At 45.4% G+C, this 19,955-nt stretch overlaps 1 protein-coding gene and 1 pseudogene across 1 annotated transcript in view; one reads left to right on the top strand and one right to left on the bottom strand.

Moving 5' to 3' along the window:
- Positions 1-2,388: 2,388 nt before the first annotated feature.
- Positions 2,389-6,551, top strand: LOC142844136 (ribonucleoprotein PTB-binding 1 pseudogene; annotated as a pseudogene).
- Positions 6,552-12,085: 5,534 nt separating this feature from the next.
- The window catches only part of LOC142844135 (electroneutral sodium bicarbonate exchanger 1-like), a 36,171-nt gene continuing 28,301 nt past the window's right edge, over positions 12,086-19,955 (bottom strand). Inside the window, exons 6-10 of the mRNA XM_075962435.1 lie at positions 16,316-16,504; positions 15,388-15,479; positions 14,276-14,433; positions 13,396-13,483; positions 12,086-12,370 (exon numbers count right to left, since the gene is read on the bottom strand). Of these exons, the coding sequence (XP_075818550.1) occupies positions 12,086-12,370; positions 13,396-13,483; positions 14,276-14,433; positions 15,388-15,479; positions 16,316-16,504 (812 nt within the window). The remainder of the gene's footprint in view (positions 12,371-13,395; positions 13,484-14,275; positions 14,434-15,387; positions 15,480-16,315; positions 16,505-19,955) is intronic.

Raw genomic sequence — 19,955 nt, 5'->3', positions numbered from 1 at the left:
GATAACACATGAGCTTTAGTACTGCAATCGCCCTGCTCCCTGATAGAAAATGAAAATGTCCCACAAAAGGTCAGTTTCAGGCACACAGAAGGACAGAAGATGGTGGAGGGACCTGGTGTGCTATGTCCCACCAAGGAAACTTCCTCTCTTCCTCAAAGAAAGGGTTCTTTTAGACTTTCACTTTTTCTGTTCTTGAATCCTTTTCAGCTGCCCTGTTCCATCATTAGCATCACAAAATGGGATCTAACTCTTACCTCTGGCCCTCTCCAGCCCTGACTTTGAACTGCCAGGAAGATCCTAAGACAACCTCTTTGTAGGAGGCTTTCTGCTAGAGCACAGGCAGACATCCATCTGTGCCCTTCCTTAGGACACCATCCAGTGTGCCTGTCAGTCCTCAGGACAAAAGTCCACATGACTTGGCCTAGACTTGGAAAGTACCTGACTGAGTTATTAAGTGAGAACACCAAGGGACTTGGAAAGGGTGGGCAGGAGGCAGTGAGATCAGGGGAATGTGGTCAAAGCTTTCCATGTGCGTGTAGGTAAATGTCACTGAGAGAATACTCATGTTGTAGAGTCAATGTACACAAATGTTTTAAAATGGTGAATGAAGGAATGAACCCAGAGAAATATTAAAACTAAAGGTTAAAGTAGAGTAAACATCTAATTGATGCAGATGATAAAAATTGCCCCAATTATACCCCAGACCGAGGAAGAAAGAAAGGAAGAAAGGGTTATTTTCAATCCTGGAAACATATACCTCTAAACCCCAAATCTGTGACCTTAGAAGGAAACTCACTGTGTTCAGATTCAACAGCTCATGAATATCCACCAAGTGGGACCAGCTCACTTCTATCTAAATCACTCTTTCAACTGCAGATCTGTCAGGAGCCTCTCTCAACTGTAAGGAGAGGAGGCAGCCTCAGCCAGAGCAGTTAAGAAACAGGGTTCTGTCATTGTGAGGTCAGAGCAAGAAATGGACCAATGATGGCTTGGCTTAGATCACTGGTTTTCTTCACATTCTGTCCCTAAGTACAGGAAGGCTGCCCTGGTCAGTTGGCAGGTAGGGGCCTGGGGAGGCTGGTTACACCCAGTTAGCATTCACTATATCTCCCTTTTTTGTTCATCGTGTCTGTTCTTTCATTCTTTTGTTCTTTTGGGGACCTGACACCCAGCTCCCAATTAAATTATACACAGTAGCTTCTTCTACTTACAATGCCTAGCCTTAGCTTGGCTTGTTCCTTTCCAGTTTTTCTTATCTTTGAATTATTTTGTCCACCTTTCCCTCTGGCTCTGGTCTTTTTAGTTTTTTGTTTTTTTTTTTAAAGCACTCTGTGTATCTTTCTTTGATTATTACTCAGTGTCTGGATAACTGGATAGCTTCCCCTAGCATCCTGCTCTCCTTGTTCTCTTGCTCTTTCTCTGTTCCTTCCTCTACGATTTCTCCTTCCATTTATACTCTCTGTGTGACTGACCAACCTATCCTTTCTCCTGCCTTACGTTTGGCCATTAAAATCTTCATTAGCCCACCAGGTGTTTTAGACAGGCAAAGCATCACAGCTTCACATAGTTCAACAAGTGCAACCTAAACAGAAGTCACACACCTTGAAATAATATTCTACAACACCACATGCCCTATCTTTTCCTTCTGGGTTTATTTACCAGGTTCTCCAACTTTGAAACATGGCGACATGCTAGAGATCAGATTTCAAACACGGGATCTTTCTTTGGGTATTACACATCCAAGCCCTAATAGAAACCCTTTCCACTTTAATAATCACAGTAGTTGGAATCATGTGAATTATAACAGGCTCTGGATGTTGTCCTTCACCATTATGGACACTGTATACTTTTCAGGAGCCATTTTCCCAAAGATGATTGCAGGCACCATTGTCCTAAGAATGTTTGCAGAAAGCCTCACTATCTTGAGAGCTATTTTCTCATGAAAGCTGCCACAAATCCCAACTTTCTTGATAGGAGGGACCATTGTCCCAAGAATGTTTGTAGAGAGCCCCCACATCCTAGCTACCTTGAGAGCTGTTTGTTAAGCAGAGCCACAAAAGTAATGTTTCCACTTACCAGGTGTGCTGACTAGTGACTTTGCTGCCTTGGCAAAGGCCCCCAACCCAATTCAGGTCCCTCATCCAGGGGCTATATAAGCCACTGCCATTATGCTAAAAAATGGAGGCTTTGACAAGAGAATTTGGCTTGGCCTCATTCTTCTCTTGCGCCCATGTTCTTTCAGGTAGCACCTCTCTAGACCCTGGAATAACTGGACCTGCTGAGCAGGTAAATATACTTGCTTTCTCTTCCTGTGAAGAAACATCATGACCAAAAACAACTTGAGGAAGGAAGGTTTACTTCCCTTTCACTTTCCTATCAGAAGCTACCATGAGTGGAAGTCAGGGCAGGAAGTCAAGACCAGAACCTCGAGGCAGGAACCAAAGCAGGTACCATGGAGTAAAGCCACTTACTGACTTGCTCTCCTTTCCTCTCTAAGACAGCTTATTTTATAGATACACCCATGACCTCCAACCCAGGGACATCAGACACTGATTGAAATTCCCCATAGACTTACTTATTAGATAGTTAAGTTCCTTCTTCCTCAGATTACTCCAGCGTGTGTCAAGTTGACATTTCCAACTGGCACACACTGACCCCCATCTATTAGTGGATGGGGAGCATGGTCCACTTCTCACAGACCCTAACATACTGTCATGACTTTTGGCTCATGGAACCCATCACATCCGTCCTCAAAGCAATCAATTCCTTTTGTAGTAGACTCAGATTGATCAGAGTAACATGGTAGCCTCTGATTGACTATGGGATGCTGTGGGAATGCTCTGTTTCCCAGGACACTCCAGGGCAAGTGACTAACTTCTACGGGGCTGAGAAGAATAGACGTTATCACATTTTCTCCATAAGCTCCTCATCCAATTTCCTACCAGACAGAAAACTAGGACCCCAGCAGGCAGTGTGTTGATATGTTCAAAGTGATCAGAGGAAAAAAAATCTATCAGTGGTCCCGGAATCCACACCTCTGAAGGGGGAGGCACATGTGGTTTCTTCAATGAAACCGGATGTTCTGGGCCAAAATTTTAGGGGAAGTAGAGGGGAAATCCTCCCAAAATAAACCAAATAACCACCAAAATAGTTGAGAATGCAAATGAAAAATTTAGAGCAGACCTCGGAGCTAGGGCAACTCCCAAGTAACTTTTCTGAGTGTTTTTAGACTCCTTTAGCTCTCGTGGCTACTTTGATGATTTAAATTCTGTTTTGTGTCTCTGTCTATGTGGATTCTAAACCCTGGAACAGTTAGTGTTGTTCTAATTCCAGGTCTTTATGATCTCATGCCTCAGAAATACCATCCATTGCCAAATGCATTGAGCCATCTGCTACTGCTAAGGCTCTCATTGTTGTCACCGTCTGACCTCCAGTCCCTCACTGCCACACACCTTCTACAAATGTCTCCACTGCCTGTTTGTCCTGCAGTCGAACCCTAGACCAAACCACAAGATCAGCTATCCACTCCCAGTTCTACTTTTTTCAATCATTTATCGTTTTTAGTGAGATATAATTTTCTCCCTTCCCCTCCCATCATCCCCCTCCCCTCTACCCTCTCCTATGACCCCCATGCTCACAGTTTACTCAGGAGTTGTCTTTTCCTACTTACCATGTCCATTAGATCCCTGTGTGTCACTCTTAGGGTCCTCTTTGTTGTCCAGGTTCTTTGGGTTGTGAATGGTTGGATGGGTTTTCTTTGCTTTATGTCCACTCATGAGGGAGTGCATGATATTTGTCTTTCTGGGTCTGGGTTACCTCCTTCAATATGATGCTTTCTACATCCATCCATTTGCCTGCAAATTTCAAGATGTCATTATTTTTTTTTTTTGCTGTGTAGTATTCCATTGTGTAAATGTACCACATTTTCTTTATGTATTTTTCAGTGGAGGGGCATTTAGGTTGTTTCCAGTTTCTGGCTACGAAAAACAATACTGGTATGAACATAGTTGAGCACATGCCCTTGTGGTATGATTGCTCATCCATTGGATATATATATCCAATTAGGAAGGTTGTTTCCTAATTTTTGGAAAAATCACCATACTGATGCTCAAAGTGGCAGTATCAGCTTTCATTCCTACCAGCAATGCAGGAGTGTACCATTTACCCCACCATATATCCTCTCCAGAATATGCTGTCATTGGTGTTTTGATCTTGGCCATTCTGACAGGCATAAGATGTTGTATCAGAGTTATTTACATATGCATTTCTCTGAAGGCTAAGGATGTGACCATTTCCTTAATTGTCTTTCAGCCATTTTAGATTCATCTGTTGAGAGTTCTCTGTTTAGGTCCATACCACATTTTTTACTGGAATGTCTGTATTTCCCACTTTTTCTTCCATGAGGTTCAGTGTGATTGGTGTCATGTTGAGATCTTTGATCCTTCTGGATTTGTGCTTTGTCCATGGCGATAGTTGGACCTATTTCATTCCTCGACATATTGATATTCAGTTATGCCAGCACCATTTGTTGAATATGCTTTCTTTTTTAATATTTTATATATTTTACTTCTTTGTCAAATATCAGGTGTTTGTAGGTGTGTGGATTGATATCCATTCTTTGATTCAGTTCCATTGGTCCTCCTGTGTGCTCTTATGGCAATACCAGACGGTTTCAGTATTGTAGCTCTGTAGTAGAGTTTGAGTCAGGGATTGTGAGGCCTTCAGAAGTTCCTTTATTGTACAGGATTCTTTTGGTTATCGTGGACTTTTTGCTTTTCCATATGAGGTTGAGTATTGTTCTTTTGAGGTCTGTGAAGAATTTTGCTGGGATTTTGATACACGTGGCTTTGAGTATGTAGATTGGTTTTGGTAAGATTGCCATTTTGACTACGTTAATTCTGCCTACCCGAGAGCATGGAACATCTTTCCATCTTCTAGTGTCTTCTTCAAATTCTTCCTTCAAAGATTTAAAGTTCTTGACTCACTGGCCGCTGGTCAACTTGGAGGCAGAGGCCAAAGGGGAAACTTTGTGGACCGCCTATCGATGAGCACCTGAACAGGAGCTGCTGTCCTTGGAACCGGAAGAGATCCGGAAGCGCCTGGAACTACTGAGTGCCAGTTCCATAACCGCTGCCATGATACTGACCCGGGGCCTTCCGGGGGACTTGACCAACCAGGAAGTAGGCTATCGCGATCTTCTGAGCGACTATGAACTCAAGGACAGTTGGTGGACAAATACAAAGGGACAGCTTTCGTGACCCTGCTGGAAGGGGATCAGGCTAAGCTGCCATCAAGGCCTTCCACCAGAGCCGGCTTCGAGAGCCGGAGCTGTCAGTTCAGCTGCAGCCTACAGATGCTCTGTTGTGTGTGGCCAAGCTGCCACCCAGCCTGACCCAGGCACAGTGTGAGGAGCTGGTGCGGCCCTTTGGCAGCCTGGAGCGCTGCTTCGTAGTGTACAGAGAGCGCACAGGCCACTCTAAGGGCTATGGCTTGCAGAGTACATTAAGAAAGGCTCGGCTGCCAGGGCAAGGCTGATTTACTGTGCAAACCACTGAGCCCCTAAACACTGTATGTGGATTGCACAGATGCTGGGCCGCTGTCTCCTGCCTTGTTGCACTCTCGGTGCCTCTGTGTGGACCATCTGCCACCTGGCTTCAATGATGTGGATGCCCTGCACCAGGCACTGTCCGCGGTCGATATGCCCACCTTCTTTCACCTGCCATGTGGCCAGGGTGGGCAGCTGGGGGGCTTTGCAGTACTCGAGTATGAGACAGCAGAGATGGCAGAGGCTGCAGAACAGAGGGCAGGTAGCCTGGCCCTGGGTGGCAGTCACCTTCGTATGTCCTTCTTTGCTCTAGGTCCTCCTGGCCGCAGCATGCTGACAGCACTCATTGCTGCCCAGGCCACGGCACCCAATCGAGGCAAGGGACTCCCGCCTGAGCCAAACGTCCTGCAGCTGTTGGACAATCTGGGCCCATCTACCTCCCTCCAACTGCTGCTCAATCCTCTGCTGCATGAAGTGCCAGTGGCCAACAGGGCCTTTTGGGTGTGCCCACTCCATGCTACGGCTCAGCAGACCTACCCTGTCCACTGCCCTGCTCCAGTTAGCCCTGCACACCCAGAGTCAGAAGAAACCTGAGATCCTGGGAGACTCTCCTCTGGGTACCTCCAGGCAGGTGCCCAACCTGTCAATTCCCTCCTTGGGAGGTGTCTTCAGATGGTGATGCTGGCTCTGGGACTGAAACCTGCTGAGGGAAGCCACAATCCCTTACTACCACCACTGCTGGGCCCTTCTGGGGTGACCGGGAGCCCATGAGTCTGCATTCCCCAGCATCCCAGCTCATTCCACACCCAGCCCCTGTGGGGCTCTGAGGCCCCAGTTTTTGTTAGAGGCCTCCTGAAGGACAATGTGCCCCTGCCAACCACCCCTGGGGTGTCACTGTTGGTTGAGCCCCCAAAAGGACTACCGCATCTCCCTGAACCCCTACCTGAATCTACATAGCCTGCTTTCATCCAGCAACCTGGAAGGCAAGGAGACCCGAGGCTGGTGAGCATTGTTTAATTTCCATGTGTTTGTGGGCTCTGGAATTAGCATTGCTGTTGAATTCTAATTTTAAGCCATGGAGATCTGATAAGATGCATGGGGTGTTTCAAATGTTTTGTGTCTGTTGTGGTTTGCTTTGTTACCCAGTATGTGCTCAATTTTTGAGAAGGTTCCATGAGGTGCTGAGAAGAAGGTATTTTCTTTTCTGTTTGGATGGAATGTTTTATCGATGTCTGTTGAGTCTATTTGAGTTATCACATCTGCTAGAGCCACTCACAGCTCTAGATCTGCTCTGGAAGGTGACCTTTGACTCTTGTCAGTGCTTTGACCCTGCTTATCTCTCAGGGGTGATGTGAACAGCCTTCTGGGATGGATGGCTGGGACCAAGCCTGCTTTGGTCTCAAGGTAGAGTGGCCTCACAGCAAAACCTGCCTTCAGTCAGGACCAGAAGGGGTTAATCTTAACAAGCCCTGGCTGGAATCTTCTAGGGTGGTTGCACCACTGTAGAGAATTAGACCCTATGGAAATACTGGTCTTTGTTGTGATAGTCAATGGGAGGCTCCCCCAAGGGACTGAAATGGCTGAGAGGTCTAGTCACATTTTGGGTCTTTCCTAGTTAGGTTTCCACTGCTGTGATAAACGCCATGACTGATACCAACTCGGGGAGACTGGGGTTTGTTCTTTACTACACTTCACCATCCATCAATGAGGAAAGCTGAGGTTCAAAGCTGGAGGCAGGAACTGAAGCAGAGACCATGGGTGAAGGCTGCTTATTGGCTTTGTCTCTCTGCCTTTCTACCTTCCTTGTACAACAAAACCACCTGTCCCAGGATCACATTATCCACCATAATGAGACTAGGCTCCCCTGCATGAATTAACAATGAAGAACACACCCTGTAGTCATGTCTGCAGGCCAGTCTGGTGAAGGCAACTCTTTGAGGTTCTGTCTTCCCAGGTGTGTCTACTTAATAACTGAGGCTATTACTGCAAGGTTTTATTCATTTTCGAGAGATGATTTCTTGAAACCCAAATTGACCTCAAATTCAATATTTAACTGAGGATGACCTTGAACTTCTGATCTTCCTGTCTCTGCCTCTCAGGTGTTAGAGTTACAGGCATGTGCCACCGAGGCTGGCTAAGAAATTTTTATTCCTCTTCCCAGATCAATATTATTCCATAATGTAGTGGATTTAACTGTCCTTACTTTAAATCTTTTCTTTTCTTTACGTATCTATTTGTTTCAGTTTATTTATATGCTGGATTACATTGATAGATTTTCGTATGTTGAACCAGCCCTGCATCTCAGGAATGAAGCCTACTTGATCATAATGGATAATTTTTCGGATGTGTTCTTGGATTCGGTTTGCCAGTATTTTGTTGAGGATTTTTGCATCGATATTCATGAGTGAGATCGGCCTGTAATTCTCTTTCCTGGTTGAGTCTTTGTGTGGTTTTGGTATCAGAGTAACTGTAGCTTCATAAAAGGAATTTGGTAATGACCCTTCTGTTTCTATATTGTGAAATACATTAAGGAGTATAGGTATTAGGTCTTCTTGGAAGTTCTGGTAGAATTCCGCATTGAAACCATCTGGTCCTGGGCTTTTTTTGGTAGGGAGGTTTTTGATAACCTCTTCTAATTCTTCGTGACTAACAGGTCTATTTAGATTGTTCACCTGGTCCTGATTTAACTTTGGTAAATGGTATTTATCTAAGAAAGTATCCATTTCCTTTACATTTTCCAGTTTTGTGGCGTATAGGCTTTTGTAGTAAGATCTAATGATTCTCTGAATTTCCTCTGTGTCTGTGGTTATGTCCCCCTTTTCATTTCTGATCTTATTAATTTGCAAATTCTCTCTCTGCCGTTTGATTAGTTTGGATAGGGGTTTGTCAATCTTGTTGATTTTCTCCAGGAACCAGCTTTTTGTTTCACTGATTCTTTGGATTGTTCTCTGTGTTTCTATTTTATTGATTTCAGCCCTCAGTTTGATTATTTCCAGTCTCCTACTCCTCCTAGGTGAGTCTGCTTCTTTTTTTTCTAGAGCTTTCAGGTGGGCTGTTAAGTCTCCAATGTGAGCTTTCTCTGTTTTCTTTAAGTGGGCACTTAGTGCTATGAACTTTCCTCTTAGGACTGCTTTCATAGTGTCCCATAAGTTTGAGTATGTTGTTTCTTTATTTTCATTTAATTCCAGGAATATTTTAATTTCTTTCTTTATTTCTTCCTTAATCCAGGTGTGGTTCAGTAGTTGGCTGTTCAGTTTCCATGACTTTGTGGGCTTTCCGGGGGTAGCCTTGTTGTTGAATTCTAACTTTAATCCATGGTGATCTGATAAGACACAGGTGGTTAGTAATACTTTTTTGTAACTGTGGATGTTTGCTTTGTTACCGACTATGTGGTCGATTTTCGAGAAGGTTCCATGAGCTGCAGAGAAGAAGGTGTATTCTTTCCTATTTGGGTGGAATGTTCTATAGATGTCTGTTAAGTCCATTTGTTTCATTACCTCCATTAGTTGTCTTATTTCTCTGTTAGGTTTCTGTCTGATTGACCTGTCCATTGGTGAGAGAGGAGTGTTGAAATCTCCTACTATTAGTGTGTGCGGTTTGATGGCTGCCTTGAATTTTAGCAATGTTTCTTTTATGTACGTGGGTGCTTTTATATTAGGGGCATAGATGTTCAGGATTGAGACTTCATCCTGATGAACTGTTCCTGTTATGAATATAAAATGCCCCTCTCCATCTCTTCTGATTGATTTAAGTTTGAAGTCAACTTTGTTAGAGATTAGTATGGCCACACCTGCTTGTTTCTTAGGTCCATTTGCTTGATAGGCCTTTTCCCAACCCTTTACTCTGAGTAGGTGCCTGTCTTTGTGGTTGAGGTGTGTTTCTTGTAAACAGCAGAATGTTGGATCCTGTTTTCTTATCCAATCTCTTAGCCTGTGCCTTTTTATAGGTGAGTTGAGACCATTGACATTAAGTGATATTAATGACCAGTGGTTGTTAACTCCGGTCATTTTTTTTTAGTCGTAGAGTTTGTGTGTATCCCTTCTTTGGTTTGTGTTGATGAAGGGTCTCTAGATGTCTGAGTTATTGTGGTCATTATTGGATTCCTTGGTTAGTGATTTTCCTTCTATTACTTTCTGTAAGGCTGGATTTGTGGCTGCATATTGTTTGAATTTGTTTTTATCCTGGAAAATTTTATTTTCTCCATTTATAGTGAACGAAAGCTTGGCTGGGTATAGTAATCTGGGCTTGCATCCATGGTCTCTCAGTTTCTGCAGTACATCTATCCAGGACCTTCTGGCTTTCATGGTTTCCATGGAAAAGTCAGGTGTAAGTCTGATAGGTTTACCTTTGTAAGTAATTTGGCCTTTTTCCTTTGCCGCTCTTAATATTTTTTCCTTATTCTGAATGCTTTGTGTTTTGATAATTATATGGCGAGGGGATGTTTTTTTTTGATCCAGCCTATTCGGTGTTCTGTATGCTTCTTGCACCTTCATAGGTATATCTTTCTTTAGGTTGGGAAAGTTTTCTTCTATAATTTTATTAAATATATTTTCTGGACCATTGAGCTGCACTTCTTCTCCTTCTTCTACTCCTATTATTCTTAGGTTTGGTCTTTTTATTGTGTCCCATATTTCCTGAATGTTTTGTGATGAGAGTTTGTTGGACTTGCTGTTTTCTTTGATCAGTGTGTTTATTTTCTCTATGGTATCTTCAGAATCTGAGAGTCTTTCTTCTATCTCTTGTATTCTGCTGGTTATGCTTGTTTCTGTAGTCTCTATTCGTTTACCTAGATTTTCCATGTCCAGCCGGCCCTCTGTTTGTGTTTTCTTCTTTGCCTCTATTTCAGTTTTCAAGTCTTGAACTGTTTCCATTATCTGTTTGATTGTTTTTCCTTGGTTTTCTAGGGTATCATTCACTGATTTATTCAATTCTTCAAACTTTCTGTTATATTTCTCATCCATTTCTATAAGGGCGTTTTTTACATGCTGTTTAAGGGCGTCAATCACTTTCATGAAGTCAAACTTTTCTCCTTCTTGATTAAGGTGTTCATGACCTTCCGTTGTGAGGTCGCTGGATTCTGGTGGCTTCATGTTGCTTTTCAGTTTGTTGGGCGAATTCTTGCTTTGGCGTCTGCCCATCTCTTCTTCCAAATACTCCCTTATGGGTCTTCTTTTACCAGATCAGGTCTCCTTGCCTACCCAACGCGGCCTCACCAATGTTGGCTCTCCTGGCACCAAGGGATCAGGTCTCCGTGCCCAACCCTGGCTCGTCCCAACGCTGGTTCTCCCCAATGCTGGTTCTCCGCAACGCTGGTTCTCCCCAACGCTGGTTCTCCTGGGGCGGAGAGATCAGGCCTCTGTGCTGGATGGGCAGCTCGCAAACAAAGCGCCTACCCTCCTTGGTGCAGGCAGGCCACAGAAACAAAGGCAGTGGAGCCCGCCCGGGCGCCGGGAGGACTGGGACCCAACTCCCAATCACGTATCTATTTGTTTTTGCAGTAGGGACATCATATGTGCAGGACCTTGGGAAGAACTCAAGTATAGACATGTGCCACCACCCCAGCTTGTGTGTGTGTGTGTATATATGTAACATGTGTGGTCATGTGTGTGTACATGTACTCAACTAGTGCGTGATGTCTTTACCTCCTTCTCCCTTTTCTTCCCTCAATCAATTATTAATTTTGTTTTTTGTCATTGCTTTGACAGGGTCTTTCTGTAGTCCTGAAACTCCATATATACACTGATCTTGAACCCACAAAGATCTCTTGCTTCTGAGTTCTGGGATTAAAGGCATGTGCTGCCATATTCAAATAATCCTTGTTGTTTTGTTTTGTGGAGCCAGGATCTTACTATACAGTCCAGGCAGGCATGGAACTTGGTATGTAACTCGGGCTGGCTTTGCATTTATAATCCTTCTGTCTGCCTCCCAGCTGGTGAGATTAACGCATAGGGCATCACATGGGTTTCAGCCTCAGTTTCAGGTCTGCATCCCTGTCTCACCGACCTTTAAAATATTACCCTAGATCAGTCAATTCTGTAAACTAGAGACAAGAGCAGGGGCGGGCATCTGGGAAGGCCAAATTTACATGGATAAAAATGTCTGTCCTCATCTGGTACATACAGAAGCTCTCTTCCCATCCTCGGTACGTCAGAGAACCTTAGAAACCTATTTGTTCTTTCATTATACCATGTTTTTTTTTTTTAACTTGAATATTTTGTATACAATGTATTTCCAGGAAATACTTTCCCTCTCCCCTCCTTCACTCTAGATCAGTCCTTCCCAATGTGGCGAGAACTCCATTCCCAGTTAACAATGATATTTTAGCCGGGCAGGGTTGGCACACTCCTTTAATCCCAGCACTTGGGAGGCAGAGGCAGATGGATCTCTGTGAGTTCGAAGCCAGCCTGTTCTACAAGAACTAGTTCCAGGACAGGCTCCAAAGCTACAGAGAAACCCTGTCTCAAAACCAAAAGAAAACAACAACAACAAAACAAAAGACAATGATATCTCAACACATCAGGGCCTACCTGTTATTACAGATTAGTCTTTTATTCCTAGTCTGACATTCAAGAGCTCCCAAACAGGGACAAGTCTTGGTATATTTGGCATAAACAGACATAACTTTTGCTTGTCTGTGGAAAGAACAGCAGCCACAAATAGCTTATATGCATACGTTACCTGGGAAGGGACATTTTTGGGTGGCTCAATTCTAATGGATGGGTCCCACTCCCCTGGAGGGAGCACAGTCACCTGGTCCAGGAACTCATCTATCCCGGTCAGAAGGTCATCTCGCTCCTTGGCTTTATATGCCACATCATGAAAAATCTACAGAAGGGAGGAAAACACCTTAGGAAAACTCAACATTACTGTGTTTGCAACGATATCCACTGAGAAATGGATACAGCCTCTTGATTTTTATCTCTGGCATGGATATCTAAGACATAAAACTTAGTGCTTAAAGGAACCTAACGCAGAGTGCGGAGGTGCCTGTGCCCGTGAATCCAGGCACACCCCAGACCACAGCAGGAGGGCACCTCAAGTGGAAGGCCAGGTGGGCTCACGGAGTGAGACCCTGTGTCAAGGAGATAAGACACCACTTAAAGTCATTTTATTGTCTCCACAGGAGAAAGGACACAGAAATTCTCTTAGTCACGTCTGAAAATAGACAGTCTTGCTAATGGAGGTCATCTGTGAAAGGACCAGAGAGAGATCACACATGAACTTAGAGCACAGATGTGTGCCTTGGACAGCCATACATGAACTTAGCGCACAGATGTGTGCCTTGGAACCACTGCACAGCAGCCCTCACCAGGTACAGAGTGACCATGACACCTCCACATGACACTGCCCGAGGGCACAGCCTGACCTTATGCAAACCTCTCTTTCCAGGGAACAGGAGTATTTCTTTATACAAATAAGTTCAACATATTTAATTAACTATATTCTCTAGAAAGTTAACTCAGGCTTCATGAGCTACATTAAATATGAGTTGACACATTTTACTTGGCAATAATAATTCTCCCAGAAAATGATGTCTTTGCATCTTGGATTACTTAAAAAAGGGAGAGTTAAGTGGCCATAGTGGTACATGCTTATAATCCCAGCACTAGGTGTTCAAGGCCAACCTGGGCTACTAAGAACCTGTCTATAAACAAACAAGCAATGGAACTGCAAGGAAAGTCTCCCAGAGGGTGTGGTTCTCTTTGAATGGCTCCTAGAGAAGTCCCGGATGCTTCCCAGCAGATGCTGCCACAGTCCTTATCGTATCCCCAACAACGCACACAGCTTCCGCGAGAGAGAAATGCTCACTAATTACGAGATGAGTGGATGGAAGGCAGAGTGGTCTGTACCTCATCGGTCATGATGGTGGCCATGGATCTGCCAATCTCGTGGTACTGCTGACCTTTTCTTACTGGGCCCAGCAAGATAAACAAAAATCTGCCAAAACACACAAAAGAGGGAGCTACATAAATAAAGAAGGAGAAGGGACATCTTATCCACTCTAAATAGCAAACCTCGCCCCGACTACCACACAGAGACCATCACCGCCTTCAAGAAGAACATCAGCCTGCTATGGCCAGGCGCCATTCAGAGCTATTAATAAGACATCATTCAATAACGTGGCTGGCTGGGCTTCTTAGCGTTACCATAGACACAGTTCCTAGCCATAGAAAGGATGTCTTTTCAAAACACTGCACCGCTGTGTAAATTCAAGGTTATCTAATCCCCATCCATTGTTCTATTAAGAAAATGACAGAGAAAGGGAAGGATAAGAAGTTGAAATGACCAAGTCCTGGAGAGGAGCGTGAATTGTGTTCTGGACATCTGTGCACTCTCTATAATCAGTGGGGCTCTGAATCACCACGTCACCACCTTGGGGCACACAAATAGCCAAGTCCTGCCAGCACTGTGGAAAGACATCAGTACCTTTCCCTAGAGACAGTTCCCTGGAGACGAAGGCCTCCTGGTGTGACAATCCACTGGACCTTGCTGTGCTCTTTCCCTGTTCTCCTGGGCTCTTCTTCCAAGGCCAACAGTACTCATGGTCACAGCCTTAAAACTTAGAACTCACTCCCCCCCACCCCTCATCCTCCCTTCACCCCCACTTTCATAGCTCACCAAGGAATTTTAAACACTCTCTCCGAACGGCCCACCCTAACTTCTGGTACTAACTAGCTGCTAGCGCCAGTGCTCACACAGGTCACTCAGCTCGGGGCAGGACCCAGGTACCTTGTTGGGATGGGCACTTCTGTCAGGCCCGAGAGGAGCACAGCTGGGGAGAGCCTCACAAAGGCGACGATGGGACGGTCCAGAGTGTCCACCTCTCCAACCAAGACATTGGAGGCCTCTGCCCCAGTGGGAATTTTTTTCATGAAATGAAGGTCCACCTGAAAGTACACAGGAGCCTTTGAGAATTTAGGAGCCATCGGCTTCGCTGGCAATCATTCTCTTCAAGTATCACTCAAGGTTACAGAAGAGTTCCTCACTGTTTTATTTGATTTTTATAAAAACCCTGAATGGAGCGATCATAGATCAGATCAGTCCACTATTTTAAAAAAAAAGGGGAAGAGATTAAGATTCAGGGAGAGAATTCTGACTACAACTACGGAGTATAGAATACACGCATGAGTGTGCACACACACACACACATTTATCATTTATAGCACATATAAACTATATGTAATTTAGTGTGTGGGGTGTGTGTTTAGGTGTTGTATGTGTGTGTGTCTACACAGGCTGCAGTCCATGTATGGAAGCCAGAGAACATCTTGTGAAAATCAGTTCCTCCACCACTGTGTGGGTTTCAGGGCAGAATTCAGGCAGCAACACCTTTAGCCACTGAGCCACTCAAGAATCAAAGTTTAAGTCCGAGAACTTTCATCCCACCCCACCATGCTCCTCTGGGAGGAAGCGCCTCGGGAGTTCTGGGTCATGTTATTTCTCCTTGCAAATACTGACTGCTCCATCAGATGCAGCAGCCACAGCCCTCCAAGAAGAGCCAGACATCACGAGCTTTAGGAGGCAGCGGCAAAATACTGCAGTGACAACAGTGACGAGAGTGAGAAGGATGCACGGCAGCAGGTGCCAGAGGGTCACTAATGCACCGGGAGCCGGGGCAGTGGGGCTCAGCAGCAGGCTGCCTTCACTGCGCTGAGTCGGCTGGCTGAGTGTGCACAGGGAGACAACAAGGAAGATGGCGTCCCTTTTCACAGAGCAGTGCTGCTCCTGGGGAAGGCTCATGAGCCATCGGAGCTTACCAGACCCCAGAAAGATTCCGGAAGACCCTGGGCTCCACTACAGATAACCTTCGGTCTAGAAGTCAACCTGCCATGTCTCCTCACCTTGCTTAGATCCACAGGACTGTGCTCGCAATTCACTCCGTTTTTCACCTCAAGACTCGTAGTTGGAGCAGACTGAGGAGAAACAGTCTGACCTATTTGGAGACAGTCAAACAGAATCTGCCAAGGGCTTGCCCCTCCTTCCCCTCAGATCCAGCCATCCATCACAGCCAGCTGTGACCTCTACAGGCTGGGAGGACTATGAAGCAGAGTCCATCACGTCTGTCCCTGCACTCAGTGCTAAGAAGGCAGAGGTCTAGTCCTCCATTACCTTCCTATCTTCCTTTCTCTCTGCAGAGAGCCATCCTGACCCTCAGTGCGCCAGCACCTCTGCACAGAGCTTGGCAAACAGCTTGCCAGCAAAGGAGGAGAAGCTGCAGGCGAGGCCTCGCCCAGCCATGGCAAGAGAAGTGGTTAACAGCTGGGCCCACCCGCGCCTGTACACAGGCTATGGACCTAAGCTAACACACAGAAATCCCACAACAAATGGAAGGAAGGTCCTGCCATTGTCTTTATTAAGTGCGATGTGAAGATTGTCCAGGGCCATACACTCTCCAGGGGGTGGAGCCAAAGCACAAGCCTGGAGGCCTGGCTAGACCACAGCAGTTTGTGTCTAAGCAGACTTTTGTTTAACTGGACAAGGCTGCAGCTCACCTTCTCTGGCCCAGCTCCTCATCGATGTGACCATTCTCCCCAGAGCTACACCTTCTCTGGGAGCACAGGGGATACATCCCTCACCTCGCAGTCCCCCCTGGAATGCTATCCAAGGGCACACGGAGAAGGGAGCATCCTAGTCACCCAGCTCACTACCCATCAAGGAGTCCAGGGGCCTAAGTGTCACAGCCTCGCCCTGCAGTAATTCCGCATCGCCAACTGGTCCCCAAATGTGTTTTCAACAGAGAGAAAAAGAGAGACACCCCCAAGTCCTTACCATCTTTGTCCATGGAATGTGGGTCCGATTGCTTCTTGCCAACCTCAGCAAAGGAGCGGACAATGGGAATGAGGTTGTTCCTCCGCCTATCATTCTGATGGTGGTGTTTCTTGAGAAGGGCTTCCCGCACTTTAACCCTCATACTGTCATTCAGGTCACTGAACAGTTCTTGCTGGTCCAGTATCAGGTCTAGGAAAGAGACATTCACAGCAACACTCAGACGGAGAGTTCAGGAACTCAAGGGGAAGGGTATGAGGTGGCAGGGGAAGGGGAAAAAGGCAGAGATGAGCTGCTCTCCTAGCGTCACCAAGGTGGTTTCAGCTTCCTGTCTGAAGGAGCATTTGGGTTTTGTAGGTATGGAACACCGTCCTTTGCTTATTTAACAACGAGACAACAACGTGAACACATGGTTTAGGGACAGAGTGTCACTATGCTACGTAGGCTGCCATGAATTCCCGGGTTAATGTGACCTTTCTGCAAGAGTGGGACTTACTGGAGCTGGAGAGATGGCCCCATGGATAAGAACACTGACTGCTCTTACAGAGAACCTGGGTTCTATTCCGAGTACCCCCATGGTGGTCATAACCATCTGTAATTCCAGTTCTAGGAGACCCAACACCCTCTTATAGCCCCCAAGGGCACCAGGCATGTGGTGTACATGCACACATGATATCAAACGACTCATACGTATAAAATAAAACTAATTAATTAAAAAAATTTTAAGGTAGGACTTAATCACGGTGAGTATGCCATTATGCTTAGCTCCAACCATTGCTTAGGGAACGAGGTCTCTGAGTATTTAATGCATGCCCAGAACTGTACCATGGGGTTTTCATCTGTCCAGTCCTCACTGAAACTCAAAAAAGTGGGCATTTTGATGAAAATTCTTTTTTAAATTCTATTTTTAAATGGATTTTTAATCTATATTTATGTGTGTGTGTGTGTATGCCCCATATGTGTGCAGGTACCCAGGAAGACTGGAAGAGAATCATCAGCTCCCCTGTAGCTGGAATTACAAGTGGCCATGAGCCACACAATGTGGTCCTGGGAACCAAACTTGAGTCCTCTGCAGGAGGAGCAAATGCTCTTAACTTCTGAGCCAGAGTTCTTCCAAACAAGGAAACCAAGGCACGGTTCTTACAAAAGTCCCCAAGCTCTTACACCTGCGAAGCCGAAGAGCCAGGGTTCGCGTCCAGCTCTGGCTGACTAAGAGCCCACGATTACCCTCTTAACTCTGCTGTCCTTCCTCCATGAGCCCAGCATTGTTGTAACTGTCAGGGATGCTGCAACCTTGAGCTCCAGTGGATACTTGAAAGTGCAGCCTATAATCAACCCAATTATAAAATGGGGCACTGAGCTGAACAGAGAATTCTCAACAGAAGAACTTCAAATGGCCAAAAGACACTTAAGGTCATGCTCAACTTCCTTAGCGATCAGGGAAATGCAAATCAAGACAACTTTAAGATACCATCTTACACCTGTCAGAATGGCTAAAATCAAAAACACCAATGATAGCCTTTGCAGGAGAGGTTGTGGAGAAAGGGGTACACTCATCCATTGCCGGTGGGAATGCAAACTTGTGCAATCACTTTGGAAAGCAGTGTGGCGGTTTCCTAGGAAATTCGGGATCAACCAACACTGGACCCAGCAATACCACTCTTGGGAATATACCCAAGAGAGGCCCTATCATACAACAAAAGTATATGCTCAACTATATTCATAGCAGCATTGTTTGTAATAGCCAGAACCTGGAAACAACCTAGATGCCCTTCAATGGAAGAATGGATGAAGAAAGTATGGAATATATACATATTAGAGTACTACTCAGCACTAAAAAACAAGGACTTCTTGAATTTTGCATACAAATGGATGGAAATAGAAAACACTATCCTGAGTGAGGTAAGCCAGACCCTAAAAGAGGAACATGGGATTACTCACTCATATTTGGTTTCTAGCCATAAATAAAGGATATTGAGCCTATAATTCGCGATCCTAGAGAAGCTAAATAAGAAGGTGAATCCAAAGACAAACATATAGGCATCCTCCTGAATATTAACCTTCATCAGGCGATGAAACGAGACAGAGTCAGAGACCCACATTGGAGCACCGGACTGAAATCTCAAGGTCCAAATCAGGAGCAGAAGGAGAGAGAGCACGAGCAAGGAACTCTGGACCACAAGGGGTGCACCCACACACTGAGACATTGGGGATGTTCTATCGGGAACTCACCAAGGCCAGCTGGCCTGGGTCTGAAAAAGCATGGGATAAAACCAGACTTGCTGAACATAGCAGACAATGAGGACTACTGAGAACTCAAGAACAATGGCAATGAGTTTTTGATCCTACTGCACGTACTGGCTTTGGGGGAGCCTAGGCAGTTTGGATGCTCACCTTACTAGACCTGGATGGAGGTGGGTGGTCCTTGGACTTCCCACAGGTCAGGGAACCCTGATTGCTCTTCGAGCTGATGAGGGAGGGGGACTTGATCAGGGGAGGGAGAGGGAAATGGAAGGCGGTGGCAGGGAGGAGGCAGAAATCTTTAATAAATAAATAAATAAATTTAAAAAAGTATATAAAAGAAAAGAAAGTGCAGCCTAAAGAAAGGTTAAATTGGGGATGGAGAGATGGTTCCGTGGTTTGGAGCATGGGCTGCTTTTCCAGAAGACATACATGCAGATAAAATATGAATATAAAATGAAATAATAAAGTTTAAAAATGTATTATTTAAATTAGTTAACTGCTCACTGAAGACAATCACCAGCATTAAAACTATCAAGGTTTGCGGAAGGTCTTACTTGGTTCTGTCATCAGGGCTCTAGATAAATGTCCAGAGCTTCAGGCCCTACACTCTATCCCTAATTCCATTATTCCTGACCTATCTGACCTTGGAATTACATGACCACTCTCTTCTCAGTCTCCCCTATACAGAGAGGACAGCGCCAATGTCTCCCCATGCTGATGGCTGCCACATTGAGCTGTGAGCAGCTGGTCCTCCTGCCTGTTCTATGTGCCGGGACCAGAGGGGTGAGCAATCAAGGCAGGAGTCCTGCATATTTAGCCTTTATAATGATTATTTCTTCTCTCATAAACACTCATGCTTCAAAATCCTGCACTTTGAAAGAAGAAAATTCCACCAGGGCCCTCTTCTAGCTATTGTTTTTATCTTTTCTCTTCCCACTTAAAATTCTCAAAAGCAAACAATCGTACTTTAAGAATTACCTGCCGCTCCCTGCCAAGTGCCAAAGTGTCACGAAAATCCGTGTCTGCTCTGGGCCTTTAGGAACACAGCTCTGCCAAGAACTCATTTCAGATTTCCGGCTTCCAAACTTATTGTTTGATTGGTTTCATTTTGAGACGAGATCTTGCTACAAGCCCAGAGTGGTCTTGAACTTGATCTACCTGCCTTACCCTCTGAGTGCTGGCATTCCAGGTGTTACCGCCACACATGTGGACTTGGGTTGCAGCAGTCCTGGTGGCTAACACAGGCTTGGCAGCTGGCACTGGCTGTCCCCTCACCATCCGCACTCCTGAGCTCAGTCTCCACGGGCGACTCGCTTCCGTCAGCCTGCTTATGCCCCGCAGTCATCCTCAGACAGGTGGTGTCCCCACCCCCATTTTTATCCTCAATGATCTCAACTGC

This window comes from Microtus pennsylvanicus, chromosome 2 (assembly GCF_037038515.1).
Source record: "Microtus pennsylvanicus isolate mMicPen1 chromosome 2, mMicPen1.hap1, whole genome shotgun sequence".
Taxonomy (NCBI): Eukaryota; Metazoa; Chordata; class Mammalia; order Rodentia; family Cricetidae; genus Microtus; species Microtus pennsylvanicus.
The sequence above is the reverse complement of the archived record's forward strand: the minus strand, read 5'-3'. Positions and strand labels throughout refer to the sequence as shown.